The sequence below is a fragment of the Macrobrachium nipponense genome, chromosome 3 (assembly GCF_015104395.2).
Source record: "Macrobrachium nipponense isolate FS-2020 chromosome 3, ASM1510439v2, whole genome shotgun sequence".
Taxonomy (NCBI): domain Eukaryota; kingdom Metazoa; phylum Arthropoda; class Malacostraca; order Decapoda; family Palaemonidae; genus Macrobrachium; species Macrobrachium nipponense.
Window position 1 is genome coordinate 97320894 of NC_087202.1, and position 23731 is coordinate 97344624.

Here is a 23731-nt window from a genome sequence, read left to right on the forward strand (position 1 = left end):
AAAACACAGACTCACAAATGACCTCTCATGCCAAAGGAGGCTATTCTATCAATCACTCTCTCAAGGAACTTAATGATCCACCGGATAATTGGCCTGTGCTCATTCTCTCAAAAGTCCACTTTATCTCCACGGGAACTTTAGAGCAATTCTTTTGATTGGCGGCGTTTTAAAGGAAATGTTCATTTTCCCGATAACCACCCCATGCAGTTAAAAGAATTATGTAAAAACTAGAAGAAATGTTTCTGGTACATAGGCTTAAAAGGGCACAAATAACTACCCAAGAAAATCTTTAAGATTTGCCGCAAGCCGAAGCCGCGTTGTGCAATGGATACAACCTCTCTCTCTCTCTCTCTCTGCTACAAAACTGAGAAATACGCAGCAGTGGCCATCGCATATTCACTCGAGAATTTAGCTTTATCACGAAAAAATTCGAAAATCGAAATGGGATGTTTATCAGTAACAATGATATTCATAATAATAATAATCACATTAAAAATAACACGAAGGCTTACAATACAGTACTTCGGAATCATTACGTAAATTACAAATTTACATACGTAACCCATACAATAAAACTGAAGTGATCAACTAGCGAGATAAGAAGGAAGATATTGCCCATAAAACCTAAGAACATTATTTTTTAAAAAGTTGAAAGGGGATACTACATTTGCGTGAGGGGAAAGAGTAGATGTAGATTTACTCTAAAATTTTAAAATACACATACGTAAAATGAGAGTATACTTATTACATTTTTATTCCCATTTCCTTACGTATCCGTCGATAACGGTCATAACCAACAATTAACAAGATCAGTAGTATCTTCATCAGTAGTATCGAAGTCCACGAGAAATGATACACATCCTTCACAAAGACAAAATGTCGACAGTGTCATTATGCTGAAAAAGCAAATCACACAATACTGAACTTTCAGAAAATAAAATCAGGTACAAGGTCCCTCCCGGAGTAAATGAAGTGGATATGGATTACATTCCAAGTTACAGCAACACATGAAAAGGAAGGAAGAGGCCGTATGAATGCTAGCTCCTCTATAAAATGTTTACTTTCTGATTAAAATAAAAGCGAAGAAGTAATTTCTTCAAATTACAACAAATTAAATGAATTAATCAAACATACGCCAAGTCCCAAAGAAGACCTCCATACATAGCAATAAGGCAAATGCTCACCAAGGCATCTAAACCCAAATGTTCATTATTTCCGACCACCGCCACCACAACCCAACCTCGACACAATATCGTTTGCATTTTAGATGAGTTGGCTTCAATGGCCACAGAGGACTGCTTGGGTCAATTGCTCGTGCAAAGGGCACCCTTCCTACCGACGCCAACACTTCCGCGCGTTTGTTTGCCTGTTCAGGGGGGAAACTGCTCTCGTGTAGTCTGGAGATTAAGATTCTGGCTCGGTCTTCCCACTGATGATGTGAAAGCAAGAATGATGTGAGTGTCTTCCTGACATGCATTGTGCTGCGCAACTTCACATACATCTTCGCCCAACGCGTGCACGTGAGGCGATGTCAAAAGGCTTTCGGAATATCGCCTTAGGTGCTAGAATAATGCCCATACCAAATGAGATCGAGTGTAGGGAAACTAGAATTCATTGCAGCCATTCTTTCTCATTTCTTGCTGCATGCTTATCAGGTTCAGTAAGTAAGCATAAATATTTTATACATACATACATATATATATATATACTTATATACGTACATATATACATACATACATACATACATATATATCTCGATATAATATATTATATATATATATATGTGTGTGTGTGTGTGTGTGTGTGTGTGTGTGTGTGTGTGTGTGTGTGTGTGTACATTGTTTTCATTTCATAGCCTTGTCACTTTCTTCACAGTTAACATGGAGTTAAAAACTACTACTTTTCTTTGAACAATAGGCAATGAGTTTCCCATGATATTTCAAATAATGAAAAATATGTAGCAAACTTACATTAAGTATAATATGCACACACACTCCCTTCATTTCCAAGGGCTGAATTGAAATCTATACCAATAAAATAATTAGAAAACCTAACTTCTTTGACTGGAAAATTGATATTCCACGGCAAAAATCCACGAAGAAAGTATCACCAACATTCTTAAAAGCGAACTCATATTTTTTCAAAATATTGCAAAAATCCATTAGCCAAAATGCAGTCAGGGACCCTATTCGCCGCCACGTACGACGGAGCAAAAACAAAAAATAATTTTGGTAAAAGCATTTACGGTTCACTGACCAGTTCATCTCTGAAAGCCTGGCCAAGTTAAAGCTCTCGAGTTAACTTTGTGCATTCAGTTCCAAGGGAATTTTGAAATTGGCCTTGCCAGCGAGTTCGATGGACGCGTGAGTTCCATCTTAAGCAAGACACAGACACTAACGTCAAACAATCTGCGGGTCGTGCACGGCCACAATTGACATAACAGTTTCCGGCACCAAATGTAGATTCTCAGTTTAGGGCTCAGCCACTTTACTTTGTTCTCAACAAAATTACCAACTTCGTAAAGGAGATGACGTTTTAGGGCCGGATTACGTGTTGATTGTAAAATACATAAAGGATTTAAAAATCAATTTGTTTCCATGGATGTAGAGCTTAGATTTTGATGCTGATCGGAGTCTGGATTTAAAACCAGGGTTCTTTTATACTGTTATCGAGGTAAAGTGGTTTTAAAGAAAACGAAGAATCCCTCTTACGATTCAAACAAAGCGCATAATGACTCAGAGTATCTTACTAATCTACCTATTGTGATGTGAAAGAAAACGTAACCTACAAGATACCTCGGTAACTAATCAATCTCTTTTCTGTTTCGTATGTCCACACCATTTCGGCTTTCTACAGTCAAATAATTCCTCTAAGCTATAAATAGGTCACCCTCGTCCAAAATTTCCATGTTATGTTAAATAATATTCTGTCCATCATGCTCATAATTATGTACTGTAATATATGCCACCATAAAACAGTTAACCACTTGTGCTTAAACTTTAAAGGCTGAATAACGTTTTGGCTGAAAATAAAACATAAAATCGGATAGGTGTGTTCAAGGCTCCGTAATGGTAAAAGGTTTCCTAAACGAGGCAACAATGGCGCTCTCTCTCTCTCTCTCTCTCTCTCTCTCTCTCTCTCTCTCTCTCTCTCTCTCGGAAACTTTGCTTTTTTAACCACTAATCCATCCCCATCATTGTACATCATTCTACCGTACAAAAAACAAAAATTTTCATCATTACCAAAATCTACTTAGACATCGATATCTGAATTATTTTCATTGATATAAACCTATCTAAGACACTTGCAATAAACCACTGCCTCCTCAATGAATCGCTGGCCACAGACAACACTGTATTAGACGATTCTAAACGTAATCGTATTTGGTGTTACATTTAACTTGAAGCTTCAGCTTTACAGCACTCCATCGTATATACCATCTGATCCTACCTAACAGACGTGCTTCGTTCTTCGAGTTTCTACATTAACTAATACCGTCCTTAGATCTTTTGTTCTGCTTTTGTTGGAACATTTGGATCTCCCGCCAGGTCAGCAGCTTCTCGGGATGTTTGTCTTGCAGACAATTACTTGACGAGGTGGTTCGAAATAATGATCATCATGCTTAGACCATAGGTTAAACATATTCCATCTTCTAAGAACTAACACCATTGACTCTAGAGTATGCTTCTCTCTATATAGTAATTGTCCCACTTGCTTCCCGTGTCAAACATATTCCATCTTCTAAAAACTTCCACTATTGACTCCAGGGCTTGCTTCTCTCGATATAATTGTGCCACTTGCTTCCAGTGTCAAACGTATTCCATCTTCTAAAAACTTCCACCACTGAAAGTAGGGCTTGCTTCCCGTGTCAAACATATTCCATCTTCTAAAAACTTTCACCACTGACAGTAGGGCTTGCTTCCCGTGTCAAGATCAACATTCCCTTGATGCACCACAGTGCAATACTATGTAGTTCGGGTCGACCATTGCAGGGACAGAGTTCAAGCCGTGATAGATTTTCACTGTCACACGACCTTGCTGTACTTGGGAGGAAGGGACGAGGGTATTGGCGGGGGTGGGGGTGGTGGTTGTGTTACCTAGGTCTACCTCCTGCAGAAACATCGGCAAACCATGGGACTGTCTCACTTAAACTTCAGCGCTGATCGATGCGCGCGCGCGCTCGGTCCCTAAGCATAGACTTAACCCTTGTCGTCGATGGTCATTGGCGTCCTTTAAACAATTATCTTGATCATTAATGCTCCTCTTCTTCTTCTTCTTCTATACCTTCAGCTTTTCCCACTTCTATATGGGATCGCTGTTTTTAGTCAGCCTTCTCCATCTTCCTCTGTCCTGTACATCTTGTTCTCTTAGACCCTTTCCCTTCATGTCATTCAATAATTTATCTTTCCACCTGAACTTTGGCCTTCCCGATCTTGATCATTAGTGCTCATATCCGATAATTTTGAAAATGGCCGTGAAACTGCAGAAAAGCTTCGATTATGTATATGTATATATATATGTATATATTATAAAAAATATTATAATCTATATATATATATACATATATATATATATATATATATACATATATATACATATCTATAATATACACACATATATATATATATACATATATAATATATATATATATATATATAGATAGATAGATAGATAGATAGATAGTATATATGGAAGCTTGCTTCTAAAATTAATTGTCTTTATCTCACAAGACTACATAAATTTTCGTCACTAATTACAAGTGATCCCTAAAAGCAAAAGACTAACTCATTTCAATTCGAGACGTAACATTATCCCGGATTTAGCATTCGCTAAGGAACCAAACGGGAGAAGGATAATGGCATTGTCTGTCATTCGCTTTAATTAGACCAGGGAATATCTTCATTCCCTTGCCGTTATCGCATCGTAAACATTTGACTTCGAATTTAGTCTTATTTGTTTCTGCAATTCGGGTTTTATCCGAATACAGTCTCTGGGACGGTTTCCTCATTCGACTCCATAATCTTTCAAAATTTTCTACGGAGTCGAATGATAAGGGAAACCCTCCCAGAGGCTGCATTCTGATAAAACTCGAATTGAAGAAAGCAAATAAGACTAAATTGACGTTACACTATGACCCATTACATTCCATGACTTTTAAACGAAAGTAAACCCATTAGACAAACAGAAATTCTCGACATAGCCTAGATAAGTAACCCATTCCGAAATCGCTCCAAATAATAACCGTATTTGGCCATAGGACAAGCGCTTCGACCTATGACGTCATTCAGCGCTGAAATGAAAATTAAGAGCAGAAAGGTTTGAAAAGTGTAACAGAAAAGAAACCTGCAGTTGCACTATGAAACAATAGTTAGGAGAGGGAGGAAAGAAAGACAGAAGAAAGCGAATAAGAGCGGAGGTACAGTAAAAAGGAATGACAGGGCTTAGCAGCTAGGGGCCAAAGGGACGCTGCTCCAAATAATAATAATATAATAATATAATAATAATAATAATAATTCAGCGCGCTATACACGACACCCAAAGCAATCAACACTAACTACCGCCGTTTTTCAATGCGACTGCAAAATTGTCCACTTACATACAATCTTAAAATAATATCTACAGCAGAGAATAGATAAGGAATAATGACTCCCGTAATTCTTTGTACTTTCGAAACTCAACCCTATTTTTTAAATTACCCAATGGGATTAAGGACACTGCAACGACTGACAGCACTTCTTAAACAGTTATGAAGATCGCAACTATCTGGAGGCTCATCCATGAGTTGGCTAGAATAGAATAAAGAATTTAGGCCAAAGGTCAACCGCTGGGACCTGTGAGGTCATTCAGAGCTGAACGGGAAATTGACAGCAAGAAGGCACAGTGAGACGAGTGTTAAGAGGGTGAAAGTCAGATGAAAGAAAGAATATGAACGGAGGTACAGTAAAAGGAATAAAAGGAGTTGCAGTTAGAGGCCGAAGGGACACCGCAAAGACCCTTAAGTAATGCCTACAGTGCACCGCATGAGGTGCACTGATGGCACTAACAACCAACGGGGTCAGAAACTGGCAAACTCGATGCGCTTATTGCAGCAAAACAGAATCATGGGGGCTTAGAAAAAAGTCGAGAGGGGATCAGAGAATTTTACGTTCGATGAAGACACCTGATGAGCATACCTAATGCTCCTCCCATGAAAAAATCATGCCAGGACTAATTATATATAATCCACATATTGAATTACATCAACCTGAACACCTGCTGCTCAACGCATTTCTCTCTACTTCAGCTTAAAGTTTACCTGGCCTAATGATAATCCGGTCAACGCCAATGAGAATACACTACCCACAATAATAAAACACCAGTTTGTTCGAGATACGAATAAGAGAAGAAGCTCTAAAGACAATCGAGCTCAAGATACCTTCCTGATACGCAACTGCTCGTTATACAAATCCAAAAGTACTAGTTGTTGTCGGATGGCCGAAAGGTATATGATACGCTATCCTTGAACTTTACAAGCAATAAATTCTGGATCTTTCCTAGATAGTGACCCCCAAGGATCGCTTCCTGGGACTGATATTTTTTTATGACATTTGCAGTCTTTTGTTTATGTTTTTACGGTAATCCCCAACGGGCTTGTAATCAACACGCCGCCGCAAAGGTGGATACATACAGGGTTAAAAACCCCCGGTGGGTCACCATCCTAAAGATCCAAATTCTCTTTTCAATGTGGATAGCCCGAATCGAGACAAAGCCCCGGGGGTGGGGGGTTTGCTAAGAAGCGCACGACAAAACGAGCTTTCCAAGCCGCATTGGGAAACCATAATTAGAGTCGTAAGCTTGCATGTGAATAATAACGACTGATATGACTGCGGCTAATGCTACCCGCCTGAGCCCATCTGACCTACATTAGACGAGGGAAATCAGGTGGTTAAATTCTCTGCACGGGCCGAGGAAAGAGGGAAAATGGGCGGTAAAAATAGAACGGCAGCCGAAGTTCAATAACTAAGAACGAAGTAGAAATTATACTTCTCCCTACAATACGTAATGTTAGTTTATACTATTTATACAACAACAAATAAGTTTCTCTTATTTATATAGCAACAGATAAATCTGTTATTTATACACCAACAGGAGTTTATGTTACTTACACAACTGGTAAGTTTACATTAGGTCTACTTACACAACAAAATCAACCAAGGAGAAAAAAATCATACAATGAAATCAATCCTTTAACACACTGACCATCATAAAACAGCTCGATAAACTTTTATATCTACATCTATGGGGAAATCTCATCTGGCAAAATAAAACGCTGTGGTGGGAGTTCACTTTGCGTCATAAAAGTATGACCCCCAGACTCCATAAACTACGGCTTGACTTGGATGTCAAAAGACGGAAGGCTTTTGATCGAGACTTGCGCGGATAACGATTATGCTTTATATTTAATAGCTTTAAAGCCTGTTTGGAAGACATTTGCTACGAATTTCGATCTTAAAAAGCTATTTTACTAATTAGACCATCCCACTCGTAAATGCCAATAAGAAAATACTACCCGTAGGATTTTTATTCTATTTACGTTTTGCCATTCATGCACTGAAGGCTTTGTGCGAAGTATTTTTAACTCAAAACAGAACTATAAGCACGATTGCTGCAATGTGCAACATGAATAAGTTATGAATACTCCCAAAGAATCGCTGCTAAAAACCTGAATCACTCTTCTTCCAAGCCTGCAACCTAAAATGCAGGAGGAACCCGAATGCTCGCGTGCACACCAGTTCCTGCAGTATCCGGCATCTAAACTGCAAGGAGACATTGAGTGATCATCGCCAGAATGCTAAGACCGTCTTGATACAGCCAAGTCGCTTGGGGCTTATTTCCCCTGACCTGATTCCGCTGGATTTAAGGTCCAAACGAGGCCAATTGTTGAAGCTTTTTGTTACCGGGTCATCTTGATCAGGCACCCAGCACCAACACTATGCAGGAGTCTGGACCATTCTCTTGTACTGGTTTGCATTTTCATACGTACATAATTATATACAAATTACATATATATATATATATATATATATATATATATATATATATGTGTATATGTACATATATTGAAGTTATGGAATACTGGATATATTCAATGCCTGGTTGGGTAACTGCCGAAAAGTACCGGAAGCCGTTGGCACATACGGCAAGTTCAACCACCTCATCCCGCTATGCACTATTAGCAAAGGAAGGGAACACCTCCTGGTCCCAGGGCCTTCTTAAGCAAAAAGGTAAATAAATAAATAAATAAAGAAAGATAATATATATATATATATATATATATATATATATATATAATATATATATATATAAGCGCATGCTCTGTATACTATACTGTGCTTGTGAGCAATAACTACCTTCCTCGGCCATTACATAATTACCCTTCAATACTAGCGATAACTTAAGGGATTCGGAGGTGACAGCGTTAATGTAACACGAGAGGAACGCGTTATTTTATGTTCTATTGCCGAAGCAATACTGCGCATTTCTTCCTTAATCTAAAAACTACTCACTCATAACAAGCATTCGACGAATCTAAAGACTTTTTTCCCCACGAGAGTTACACTATAAAAACGACGATTGTTTATATTTTTTTTCGTATTCATTTTATCCTCGCAAATTCATTCTTACCCAATACAAACTCCCCGATAGACAACACATTGAGAATCTTGAAACCACCAATCACTATATCAGCCAGAGACAGATTGCCTTTGCCCTTATCAAAGTCACTACAAAAATAGCAACGCACCTTCTGTCTCAATCAGCTGTTATCGTAGTCCACAATTTTCCCACAGACAGACAGATTTCTTTGGGCATTATGACATTACATTTTCAGTATCAGCTTCGTCATTGTTAACACAATTCTCTGTTAAAGGATTGCAAATACAATGCTACTTCTAAACTTGTACTCACCTCACAACTACAACTTACAATAACACTTTTTATTACATTTAACATTAACTAAACATATTCCAGTGTTATGTATTGTCGATGATTTTTTTTCAATTGTTCCTGACTAAAACGTCCATAATAGCCACTTACAAATATCTGCGCTTCGCTAATGAAGACAACATTAACTACTGATAAGTAATCACGGCTCACTCTTACAAAAAATATAGAAGCACCTTTTCCTTTCATTATTTCACTTCGGTGGGACCACAAGGAAGAGCCTCGGGAAACACTTCAAAAGCATACCTGGTGTCTCCCCTGTTATTGGACCCTCTACCACTTTGTTTTCGACGCTTGTTGGGGCAAAAGTTCCACCCTTGTTTTCTGTGTAGTTCACACTCTTACGATAGCAGATGATGAGCTTATTCAGTATTTCCTACAAATATTAAGAAATAGGAGGTAATGATGCAGGACTAAATGTAACATGCTATCTTGGTGGGCGATCACCCACCCACAAACACAAATTTTCCACCACTAAATTGATTTCGCCCAAAATATATGTAGGTGATTTAAATAGAACTAAAACTCTACTTCTTGAAAATCACAGAATTTGTAAAATTATTTGTTGATGTAGCTAATAAAATATTCACTAAAATATGACAAAAAAAGTATTTTACTAAATAACAATTTTATCATGTATGAACAATTACTGATAAATTAGGCATAAAGCTGGAGAAATAGGTGTACAGTATACACGTATGGTATTTGATATGCAATGACTAAATAAAAAAAAAGGGTGGGGTGACCAGTGCCCACATACTAAACAATTCTGCAACGATGAACGAAAGTTAACTCTCACAAAAAGCTAAACAAATAGTTCCGAAATATCTGACGTCTGTATACATTAACGATAACAACGCGCAAACAATACCCATGAAATTTGCCATTACGAAAGGTCAACTGAAACCAGTTTGAAGCAGCCTTGCCGCATATACATGACGTCACGGGGTACGTGTCTTCTCCATTTCCCATGATTCTCACCTCGACCACATAACCAGAACCTTGAATGGCGGCTATAAATGGTCGTTCTGATCGATATTTACATCTCTTTCAGAGACGACGTCAATAAAAAGATTTAGTCACTTTTTAAACAATGGATATTCACTGGATTCACTTCCGTTCATAACCGAGCATTCTTTGATATTTGAGAGAGAGAGAGAGAGAGAGAGAGAGAGAGAGAGAGAGAGAGAGAGAGAGAGAGAGAGAGTTCACGAAAAAGTCGCAAAACTGCACGAAACTTTCCTCAGGTTGTAAAAATGTCTCAAGGGCGACTATTCCCGTGAGGGCTTTCCCTTTGGCCTTCCTGTTTATACCCAAGGTAACATTGAAAAAGAGCAAATCAAGAGGCATGACGTCCTCAGGAGGACTCCCCACTTTCCCTAAACATACGTGACGGTTCAAGAACTTCCGCTGAAACAGTCAAGTCTATAGAATCCATTCATTTGAATCTACTCTTTTCATCGTGATGATGAATGAAAACACAATAAATAAATAAACGAATAAAAAACTGAAACCAGGCGCCGCAGAAGCTAATACACTACCTTTATTATAGAATAATTACAGAGCCTGCTATTATGCCAGAGGTCTCTCGCTCCCCCCCCACCCACTTGTCCAGCTCTTTGTAACGCCGCATAGCTGTAGTGCCAGAACACGAACTATGATTAATTATGCAATGAATGAACTTTACTCCATTAATTCACATACTAATATCCCACGCAAGCTTCGTGAGTCTGCAGTGATTCTTTCTATTATGAATAAACGAATGATAGTCGCTCTTGATTTTCATACAACTTTTTATTTACATGTAGACGGCAGGTTTCCGATAAAGTCGTGCTTTCTGAAGTTAGTAATCAAAAGCTGAAACGCCCTGAAAAGCCAATTTTGGTCTTCATGACACGATGAGAATGAATATGAACCCTCCGAGGAATTGTCGCACAGCATTCCAACTTGATACCAAAATAGTCCAATTCGACGTATTCACGGCATTGCTACTTTACTAGTAGTAGTATACCAGATCGTGACTTCATGTTTTTCTGCGGCGGGTTTCCGGCCTTTTCCCAAAACTTCGCCGCAAAAGTCGGAAATGAGAGGGTCTGAGCGAATGAAAACTTCTTTTGGGCTGTTACGCAAAAAGAAGACGCATTATCCTATTTCAAGAGTGGAATTTATAACAATATCCATTGGAGTATAAACTGTAATATTAAAAATTTTCGCGTAAGCAGAGGCATCCGAAGAAAATCAACAAGTTTCGAACTAAGGAGACGCAAAAAATAAATAAACAAGTAAATAAAGTTCACAAATCTAAATTTGAACCTGAACACGCTTCAATAACTTATTCATTATTATCAAATTAAATACTATCAACCATCACCTCCTTAATGATGACGTCACAGAGAAACCATTTCTCTTTGTCGAATACAACGGAATTATTGAAGCCTTAGCTCCGTAAAACTCGTCAGAGTTATAAAGTAACCGATTATATATTATGCATGAGTATGATTAACGTCCATGCGCCAACCTGAACCTTCGTTTATTACCTTCATCAAAATCACTTTAATAACTCAGTTGATAACCGTAATTGAACGTTATTACATGATAAAATGCGAGGTATCAATTCCGTCGAGTCCATTAATCCTCTATGGTTAATGTAAGTGAATATAATGATGTGGAAGTATTTCTAAGCTACAGGACGAACACTTCCTGAGACGGAAGGACGTCTTGTTGGCGGGACAATACTATTAAATAAATAAACAAAAAAATAAAAACACCGTAACTGAACTCTTCTTAAGTGTCCATTAAACAGTTCTTCTTTTTCCAGGCGTCACTGAAATACTTGAAACGTTTTCTATCACCATTTTTTCCCTTATTTTGCTTTTCAGCACCATCAACACCACCATCATCTTCGCCACCATCATCACCATCGGCGCCTCTATTATAGTGCAGCACACAGTATAGTAAAACCCAAAATAAATCAAATCACTTAATTATCCTCACCTACTCACAAAGAGCACTTCTCCAGTAATTGTTCATTACAAGAAAAACTGAAAGCTACACAGCACTGACACTGAAATATATCTGAAACCTTTATCGGGGAATAAATATATTGCAGACACCTGCATGGAAACATATGGTTATCAAACATTATTCTGGTCAAAATAATCTGAGGCCTATCAATCACAATCAGTGTTAAGTAAACATATTAAAAATAACAGCGGTTATCAAAAATGATATTCTAGTTATATATTATATATATATATATATATATATATATATATAGTATATATATATATATATATATATTATTTATAAATATATTACGTATATATCTAACTAGAATATCACTCGACAAGAAAGGTGAATTTCGTAATACCATATAACATGTATATATATATATATATATATATATATATATATATATATATATATACATATATATATACATATATATATATATATATATATATATATATTACTATATATATATATATATATATAGTCTATATATGTATTTTACGAATTTCACCTTTCTTGTCGAGTGATATTAGGGGTCAAAAGTAGAATTTAATATTTATAAGAATGATAGAAAACTCTGCATAGCACTTTTAAAGTACAGTAAATTATAGTAACCACGAACTATATATTGAACACTAGATTGTTTAGAATATGACCGTAATCTATCAAAATATAAATTCAAATGGAAGAAGATCTAACTTTAAAAAACAGGGACAAACAAATAAAAATGATCCTAACTCGATGGAAGAAACTTGCAGCCGAGTTCCACGCACACAAACACTCGCGAGCACTATAGAGGGACTGAGAAAGGACTGACACCTTGAGGAATGCCATTACTCTTATATACCCACAGGAGGAAGTGAACGACTGCCGCCTCCGCGCCTTTGCCGTCATCGTCAGCCTTATCACTTAAATTGCCCTTTTACTGGTGCGACTCGAGCAAATCCGAGGAAATGAAGTAAATGCCCCACTATTGCCGGGCCATTCCTGAGGGTAAGGCAACTGACAGTTTGTGAATGTGCCCCTACGTGGAGTAGTAATTTATTATATTCGAAACAAATCTGAAAGTACTCACTATGTTCAAAAACATTTCTTTTTCGGACGTGAGTATAATTCAGTCACTCACAGCAGATTCTGTCATTCCTGTTTAACAAATCTGTAGCTCTTTTTCTACTTGGGTAAGGAAAGGGGCCACAGGAATCTTTGCTAGTCATCTCTTCTAGGGCCTGGTATAATGAGGGGGCTCAGGAAAGACTTCTTTTGAGGTGAGGTTGCCGTCCCCATGCCTATGTCCTCACAGGTGATCAAGGGAGCTCATTTTCTAACGGGGTTTCATGTTCATTAGCGGCCATTGATCAAGTAAGGACCAAACCTAATGGTTCACTTCATTGTCCGTCAGACCAGTGATGCCGTGGACAGATTAATGCCTAGCATTAAAAATATTAGCCCTTTCCACCCTCCGAGGTTTTCATTCTCATTAGCCCCTAGTAGAATGAAAGTTTTATATCCAACATTTACAAACTATTCACTTGATAACTTGTTCTTTGTAGAAAACATATGCAAAGGAAAAATATACGATACGACGTCTGGCATCTTGTCTTTAAATTGATATTTGAAATGAAAATCAATATAAACGTGCAAATATACAGCTAACAGTCTACTAATAATTCCCATTCTAGACGGGTCTAATGGAATCAATATGGAAAATGAGCAATTACTGAGAGTGAAAATTCTGTTCACTGTTTTTCAAATGAATAAAAGAATAGGGCACAAGGGCGAAGGCATAATTCAGCATGAAATGAGGACATCAAAAAATGTATCACATTAAATTTCCCATTTCAAGAGCGAAAACTAAATCGTATAATACTTCGAAAACCAAAAAGCACCACCACAAAAAATCAAATCTTGCTCTCTGGACTCATATTTTTCGTATTACAGATAAACTATGAACGCTTACAAAAAATAACTTGAAACTAACATAAAAAAAAAAGTGACTGCGTGGAGCCACCTGCAGGTGTTGGGAAGAACAAATTGAGATGTTATGTGAACAAGACCGTGGGTATCTCGTGACAGATTCGTCATTCTTCTTTTTCCTGCCACTCTTTTGTCTATGGACGCCATAAAAAGGACAATAAACGAACGAACTGGATAAGCACGGCTATGAGCTTATTATCACAGGCCTTCTCTCGTCCTCTTTCTCTCAGAATCCATCCAGCCATAAAAGAGAATCGGCGGCCCACGACGCGGCCTATCTGTTACATGTATTAGGAACAGACACACGCAACCTACAACAATAAAACGAGGGTCCCGCTGCACCCATCATACAACGAGCAACACGCTTTGTTTAACACTATAGACACGACACGGAAATTCTCTTCCCGGTTCTGCATCCCTCTTTCCTCTTCCTCTCCCCAACAGTCTTTCCATCATCACATGGCCGACGGTTCCTTCCAGCTGCGCCACTCGACCCCAGCACCCGCCTCCCTCTTCAGTCACGAATGACCACCCAAGACCTCTGCAATTCGACCTTGAACTCCGTTGTTTTCGTTTGACTATATAGAAGTGACCCTCTCTTGAAATCCTCCACAACGGAATCATTCCAATCGACCAGATGGATGTGAGGGTACATCAGCATTACATCTGAATACCGGAATCTCCAAGATCACTCCATAGTCCAGTGCTTACATAAACAGACATTACGATATTCGCAAGTTCATGAATAAAACACTCAACAAAAACATTTGATTTAAGACCGTGGGACAGTATCAAATTTATAAAACTCTTTTATCTATGAAGATAATAACGAAAAACGTCTTCTTGTTTACCATAAAACGTGGATTGCAACTCATGGTTATCAGTTTCGGCTATCGGTTTAGTTGACTGATTTTCTCACCGAAGGGAAGATTCAGGCCAAAACAAATGCAGAAATAGGCGGCAGGATTTTTCCCGTTTACACCTGACAAACCCCCAACATTAATTGGTGAATCTTATCTTTATGAGAGTGAATTGTGACCAATCATCATAAAATCTGTTTCACGAGGTGTGAATTGTGTCAATATTTTCTTCATATAGTTGAAACCAAATAACCTGAGTTTAAAACACATAATGAAGAAGAGCAATAAAGAAAACCAACATCTCATAAGTGATAATTCCCGAGAATATAGAAAAATTTTAATAGGCATAACCAATGAAAATACTGCATTATTACAAGAAATTATACTCTTGAGAGACCAGGGTCCTATACAGTCACTTTATGACCTTACTCAGCGTACACAAAGCAATGAGACGAGAGTATAATTTTGCTCCTAATCACGCAAATACTCACATTAAAAAAACTCAATTTATTTTTATTTTCAATAAATTAATCTGGAAGTCTCTTCTATCACCATTCTACAACAAGATAATACATGTAATATATATCAATATAATAGAAGTGATTAACACGAAAATTATTTGCAAATAAAATAGTACTCGAGTGGCAGACAAGGAAAATTATTCAGGATACAAGAGATATTTAATAAATACGTGGATGAGAACATATCTGATTTTGGATGTGATGTGAGGTACATAATTTTTCCACCTTTCTCATTGTTAAGGTTGAGCAAGATGGATGGGGTGGGTGGGGGTACAATCACGGAGGAGTAAGAAATGGGTGTTCATGAGGGACAAAAAGACGAAAATTTACCAAATAAGAAACCCTCATGTGACATAATGCGCAAGGTACAACAACTCGATAAAGGGAAAGTAAGAGGGAATTTCAACAGTGCCATCTTGGAAACGAGCATTATTCGTTAAAAAACAATGGGATGGCCATTTTAATCAAGACTTTAACAGACTGCACAATTCGCTTAAGGGGAAGTAAGTCTGAAGAACATCACTAAGTGCGCGTGGTTATCAGAACTTCAGAAGCCCGGTGTACTACGAGAGTAATAGGGGACCACTACTTAGGAAACCACACAATAACTATAGAACAAGTGGTTGACTTGTTAAGTGCAATTTATAACAGAAGACCTAATCAGAATGAAAATTGAAGCTTTGGTAATCGGTGTGTGTGTGTGTGTGTGTGTGTGTGTGTGTGTAACAATCGAGCGCTACATTTGAGAGTAAAACTGAAATGTATGTTCTCGTCAGACTCGAAAAGATATGTTGGACGACGAGCGTTGAGCAATCGGTTTCCTATAGATGGTTTAAACTTTAGTATAAATGAAGATCTGTGCTGGGGGAAGTCTGACAGAGCGCCGCAGTTCGAGGCAGGTGTTTTATTAATGAGCGAAACTAGAGTTGAGAATGACAGCAAAAGTGTAGTACATAACATAGTGTAAGTTTGCAAACTGCCTTTTGTTGATAACTGACAGAAGTAATAAGTACTGGCTGCAAAAATTGAGTACGTATTAAAATGTTTAAATGAGTATAAAGAATTTTATTGACAATAAAGATAATAGCTTGTGAAAAAGATGAAAATAATAGACTCTACAAGTAAATAGCAGTAAATGGTAAGTACGATACCGGTAATCAAGTATTATCTGCAAGAGAGTACTCTACAAGTGGTTGAGGCAGATACTTTCTGCAAGCGGAGTGTGGCTACTGATAAAACTAAAGTAAACTCTGAAGAATTATATATATTATCTGAAAAGGCAAATGAACTAACAAGTATTGAAATTAACGACACTAGGTCAATCGAAGAGGCCGGACCATCAAGTTTGGCCTCGATTTATATAAAGTGGATTGTTCTGATCTATGTTGTTTATGAGCACACAGTGGCTAAAGGCTTGCACTGTTCGGATTCGTTGTACATGTAGGGAGGGTAAGGGTCAAGAGTGCTGGGCTGTTTTTTGCCAGAATTATTACCAAGAAAGTGTCTACACGTAAAAATGTAGAATCTACCAAGTAATGAAGAGTTCGTGTATGATATGTCTTTGGGGATGAACAAGGCTTTCAGTCTATAATGGGTTTTTAGGTTACAAATGACAATAGATGCAGTTTAGTTTTTTCTTGAAATTTTGGCATAAGTATGGCGTATATTTATTCATCTATACTGATACTGGAGGTAACTTATGAATGAGTACGGATGCAAGTAATGCTTATATTTGTAAATGATTTCCATAAGGATTTACTGCAGAAGAAACCTTTCGTCCCTGGTTGCTCCGTGTCCGGGTAGATGACGAGTCATGGCCGGTTCGTCCCTCAAGTGTAAAGTTATTTTCATACGAGTCAATATTGATCTAGATTCGGCATTACGTAGATATTTGCGTTAGCGTGGTATTTATGAACACTTTTATAATCCGCTGGATTAGTCAATTCAAGATTTTACTTCTTTATGACACCTCTCTAAAGAATATTTTGTTCAAAACGAGCCTCAGTGCGATTCACACCTCGTTAAACGCCTTTGGTGACGACCGACTCGATCAATTCGACTCCGAGGGTCACAGAGACGAGAATCGTGAGTTAATCCGCGAGTCGCGTCTTTTATGATGTACATCCGACCAGGGAAAGAAAAAAGATCTGGTTTGGGCGGCACATTTGTCAAGGGCTTCTGAAGAACGCTTGTGTGATAGGACGTGCCTAAACAGTCTGCTGCCAACCGAATAGCTACTCCGTCAGTATTAGTCTAAGCAGCTCTTGTTATTGTCCGTTTATGTAATAAAGTATGGCACAAGTATACAGCATGCTCATGTGCACATAAACGGTATGCGACCAATCTCGTATCTTGTTATTATCAGTTTTTTATTTATTTATACACACACACACACACACACACACACACACACACATATATAGATATATAATATATTTATATATATATATGTGTGTGTGTGTGTGTGTGTGTGTATCTATATAAATGTATATATACATACATGCATTTATGTATATATATATATATATATATATATATATATATATATATATATATATATATATATATATATATATATTGACAGTAAAACCCTGTTCTAAATAAAATATCACATACAGCATTATTTGGATTTCTCCAATATGAATATTGGCCATAAGAAGTATCGCTGAGCCAGAGAAGCGAGTAATATGAAAAATAGAAAAGATAATATATAAGATGAATTCGCTGAATTCTGTCATTTTATTCAACAGAATTTGTTTAAAAGAGGGTCTTCTTCCAAAAAAAGTATATATATACATACAAACATATTACGTGTATATATATATATATATATATATATATATATATATATATATATATATATATATATATATATATAATCACTAACTATTACATCTAAACTAGGTTGTACCTCGAAAATCTGCCGAAAGAAGAATAAAGTGTATCAATACAATAAGACTTACCCACTTGTGACTGCAGTAGGGTTAAACATTACCCTATTCGTCTTTCATACCTCATGGCTAAACGGGGTTCGATCTCTCCACTTACCTGAAATAAAAAAATAAAAAAATTTTACTGATGGGTATAGTTAGACAATCTTATTGCAATTTCAGCGGTTCTCATCCTTGTCAATATTTTCAGCCTGATGATGAGGTGTTATAATCTCGAAAGTTCGTCCTGGTCTTAGCAATATTATTTACAATTAAGCTAAAATTTCCACGTAGCCGCCCAATTGCTGTGAGTCATATATATATATATATTATATTATATATATATATATATATATATATATATATAGATATATATATATATATATATATATATATATATATATGAAGATATCACACCACCCGCCGTGATTCTATATAAATTATTCGAGCTACAAATGTCCTTTAATATCTAATTTGCTCTACCTCGGAATTGATATATTTTCATATATGTAAACCGAAGGGGAATTTTTTAGTTCGTCCTCTCGTGGGATCGAACTACAGTCCAGCGGACAGGGACGAAATCAAGACGACAGTGACGTTATCGATTCGGCTAACATATATATAAATATATAATATATATATAAATATATAATATATAATGTTATATATACATATATATATATATATATTATATATATGTATATATATATATATATATATAGATATATATTATATATATATATTATATATAACTAATTAGTACATGGGCACGTGTTTCACAGACTGGGGATCGATCCCGATGTGAGCAAATAAATACTTCCAGATTCTTGAATTCGCAATAGACATAAAATCTTTGTTAAATGATTTACTTAATTCAGTCTTATTTGAAGTTGCCGTGACATTGGATACGCCAAGAAAGAAATAAATATATATAATAGAGCGTCCAGGTTTTAATGTTAGAAGATTAAAAACCGAATACACAGTGCTATACTGTTAAAGGTCAAACAAAATCTTCGTGAAGAACAGAATAAGTCTAATGAAACACCAGTGATCATTGTTAAGGCACAACAAAAACTATTCACAAAAGAATTCAGAAGACTTCTATACATACAGTAAATTTCAATGCTAAAAATTAAGAGCTACAGGAAGAAGCAAAGGATTATATAAAGTGAAGGTACATAGTTTTCTAAAAGCTATAAAATAAAAAAATAAAAGAAAAAAAGAAAACAAAACAGTAACCTAGGAGACACCGCTGCGTCTGTCTTAGTTAACCAGACCACTGAACTGATTAACAGCTTTCCTAGGGCTGGCCCAAGGATTAGATAATTTTGCGTGGCTAGGAACCAATTGGCTACCTAGCAACGGGACCTACAGCTTACTGTGGGATCCGAACCACATTATATCGAGAAATGAATCTCTAATCACCAGAAATAAATTCCTCTGGATCCACGTTGGCAGTAACCTAGGAGAAGTTGGTGCATTCTTCTTACTAACTCATTTCCCGCGGTATCATGGGCATTTATTTATCTTATAACCGTATGAAAGTGCAGAGACAAACGTTTGAAAAGAACAAAGAACAGCGAAAGTTTAATTATGAAAAAAGTAAGATCTTTGTGTCCACCTGTTCGTTTACAGGTCGTTGATTAATATGCCAGATTAAACAAAAGCATGTCAATCTAACCACCAGGGACACGGGCTCTTAAATTCAGGTCACTGCGTTGATGTATTAATTCTCCCTTGTTTACGTCTACAGGCCACAATCCCTCAATATATGGATTAGTCAGCGATAAGATCTTCGACATACATACTCCCTATCAGACTCTTATCGCTCTGCTACTATCGGTGCACTTGGCAAAAAAAAAAAAAAAAAAAAAAAAAAAAAAAAAAAAAAAAAAAAAAAAAAAAAAAAAAAAAAAAAAAAAAAAACAGCACGCGAACGGCATCAAGACAAGCAACGGCGACCAAGGACAACCTCAAGCGTACAGCGCATGTGGAAACGATAAAACTTATCAGGAGAGATATGAATTTCTCAACAATTGCGAATTATTGTTAGGAAAGTTATATACTGCCTACCCTGTGGTAAGAATATTACCACCGTAGGTCCTGCGTGTCGTAAAAGGCGACTAAAAGGACAGCTGCTGCCTTGCAGTCTTACTTTTTTTAGTATATGGCTAGGCCCACCGCCAACAACTGTGGAAGCTGCTGCCATGCATGTGGATTTCTTAGTCAAAGGCGAGGCCCACCGCCAATAACTGTGGTTGATGACAGCAAGGGCATGCGGTCGTTAAAACCTCTTTGCCAAATAATAAACCAGGCCTGATGTTGTAAGGAAATGAGCATCATCCAGCCAACCGCCCTTAGTGTAGGGATAACGGCGGGAAAGAATAGTCCTATACTGCATTCCTCTGCCGTACCTTGGAATAACAAACAACGTTTGCGAGACAGGTATTACAAGAGTCATCAAGAATGTATTCGGTGCAAGAGACTCCTGATTGATGTGTCATCATTCCGGAAGCCACCGGCGAAGTCCCTGTAATTGTAAGTCATTCACTCCATAATTATCGGATTATCATACACGCAAAAAGAAATCGTAATCACATCCAGATAATACAACTTGATAGAGAGAGAGAGAGAGAGAGAAAGATCATTTAAAGCACACCCTTCACAGATAAGTGCATCTTAAAAGCTCTCCTTTATCTGTCAGAGGAAAAGACCGCCTCACTCACTCCCTCCCTCCCTCCCATTCTTTGGCCCTAAAGAGATTGAGCGGATTTCCTACCTGCCGATAGGCAGCTGCCGTTCGACATTTCGTCATCTAGATATGAAAATGCTATTTCCTTTTGCCAGCAAGATTATTCAGTGTTCAACGAAGTCTACTCACATGTACAGATTATTCCCTCTGCAAACGAAATAAACAGCAGGAACCACTTGCCACTTAACACAGAAGGGAAACTTTAGAGGGAACGCTAACATCTAAACAAAGGAACAGCTGATTTCATATTCAAAACAATTACCATCACAAAGGGAACAGGGAGCCTGGGATTTAATCAATACAAAGAACTAGAATTTTTATGCATAATAATGAACTCTCTCTCTCTCTCTCTCTCTCTCTCTCTCTCTCTCTCTCACACACACACACACATATATATACCGTGTAATTTGGCAGAGCCTACGAAGAAAAAAAAATATGAACTTATCATTCCCACCATAGTCCTGTATAATGTAATTTCTCACTTGCAGCAATGTAGCTCTAGACGCAAAAACGTTCACTATAATTAATTTGTACCCGCCTTTAATAATAATTTTGCTTTTAAGAACTAAATCGAGAAGCTAGAAATTTTAAAGACTAATTTTGTAGTATGAGAATCACCTGAAGATGCCAATCTATAAATAGAGAATGGCGTCATCCATCATAAATTAAGGACGGTTTATTGCAACGTAATCTTTTGACTGAGTCATACTACAAGGGTCCTCTTTATTGTTTGCATTGTGATACAAATTCCAATATCCAATAAACTCTGATATCGCTTTCTGCACTGATGATATCTATAAAAAAAAAAAAACGGTAAAAATCTCATCATCAATAGTAAAATTGACGCCACTCATTTCAGCGCCGGAAATGCCTGTAATACACAGCGAATAGATTTGATCGCGATTCCATCGTTTACGAATAAAAATCAGTGACTCATTACAATTTAATCAGTCCCACTTGAATGTCCGTTGATAGACGTGAAACAGCGGTCGATCAATCGAACCCAGCGAAGGTTGACCGTCCTCACATGGGACAGCGCTCGAGTAAACAGGAACTTGAGCCAATGAAAACACAACAGCAATCTCAAACAAATGGCATCCTAAGGTCAGAAGGAGCGACGAAGTCAATTTTTTTCCTTTTCGTTTGGGAGAGATTCGCCTCCAGCATTTTCGGTCACAACTGACGTTTTCCATCTTTGCTGAGACGAGACGACGAAAAACAGAATTCACTTCAAGGCATGTGTGGTATGTAAATTGGTTATAACCCTTATAATGAAGGTCGTATTTTACAAAGAACATACTGTTGATTTAATTTTGTTGTGGTTCTCACACATACACACACACACACACACACACACACGCACAGAGAGAGAGAGAGAGAGAGAGAGAGAGAGAGAGAGAGAATAACCCTAGCAATTTTGCTGAATCCATACTCACCAACTTAATCCTTTGCATCTTCTCGAAATAGCAGAGAGAGAGAGAGAGAGAGAGAGACTTGAACTTAAGCGATTAAGCGAAATTCAGTGATTTATCATATCAAACTACTGGACAAAAGGAAATATCCTACCGCGGATACATTAGAACTGAACTCGATATAATAATAAAATGAAAATCTGGAAGACATTATTATTTTTGATTTACAAAACATTACCTTTGTCGTGATACCATATTTATATTTAGTTTGCACAACACAGTGGTTTTTAATCAATAACAATAACTCATTTCAGCAATACATTATAAAATATTTTGTCCAAAAAAGTAAATTATTCTCATTCATAATCAAACATCACAACAAGCCCCTCAAACACCAACACCAAAAATAAAAAATAACCCTTATTTCATTTATCTATTTGCTCATTTATTTTAAGCTCGCAGTCATTTATTCATCATAAATCTTTAACACTTCAAATATAAGTATACTGACACAGGTCAATCAAGTTATTTTCCCCTCATTCAGCGCTTTTCCTGTAGAGATCTGAAATACTTTCGTTTTTTTCCAGAGCGTACGGGGCGCTGCAGAGACACAAATGGCACTTTCAAACTTTCGTCTCACTATCACGATCCTGCTTTATTTAAGATTCAAAGGCTCTACATTAGAAATTGTATAAAATAAATAGATAACCTAAAACATGATAAAATCTACGGTCAAATAGAGCCTTTGTTTCGCCAACGAAAATTAAAATAAATACTCTATATTTTATTAGAAATAATTGTTCTGTATTGCTCTACTTGCACATTATTTATTTTTTTACATTTTCATTGAAATAAATAAATCATGAATATCCCATCCTAAAATTCCTGTATCTTTAACTCGACGCAAAACACCTTTTTCAGACCTTTTTAGGCTCTTCCATAGAACATTCCTAACCGTTCCAACAACAACAACAGCAAAGTAGTTTGTAAGGCTTACTCCCCGAGTAAGCGAAAACAGCGAAACCCCAAATAGGGTATCCTCATGTAAATTATCAAAGAATAATAACAAGGTTTAACACAATGCAAACTATACTGAAACTTTCCCTTTTCCCTACAAAACGAGAGAAGTTAATGACAACAACTATACAAAATACCTTCTCTTCAAAAAGTATTCAAACGCTCCCAATACAAAACAATGAGACTAAACAAGAAGGAAGAAACAAAAGCTTTTTCTTCTATTATACTGCAGTCTTCCTTCAGGTCTACTCGGCCTTGAATGACGTGAGAG

General features: G+C 37.1%; 1 protein-coding gene across 4 annotated transcripts in view; it reads right to left on the reverse strand.

Moving 5' to 3' along the window:
• Positions 1 to 23731, reverse strand: part of LOC135221902 (chloride channel protein 2-like) — a 280662-nt gene that overhangs the window by 93902 nt on the left and 163029 nt on the right. The window contains exon 1 of one of the 4 annotated variants that reach the window (XM_064259892.1): positions 12733 to 12828. The exons of 1 other annotated variant lie outside the window; for it this stretch is intronic. Coding sequence is in view for 1 of the 3 variants with exons in the window: in XM_064259891.1 (XP_064115961.1) it covers positions 9159 to 9171 (13 nt within the window). In the remaining 2 variants the exon portion in view is untranslated. Of the gene's footprint in view, positions 1 to 9158; positions 9187 to 11976; positions 11993 to 12732; positions 12829 to 23731 lie in introns of those variants that run through there. 2 more of the 4 variants (XM_064259893.1, XM_064259891.1) reach the window with 2 other exon arrangements.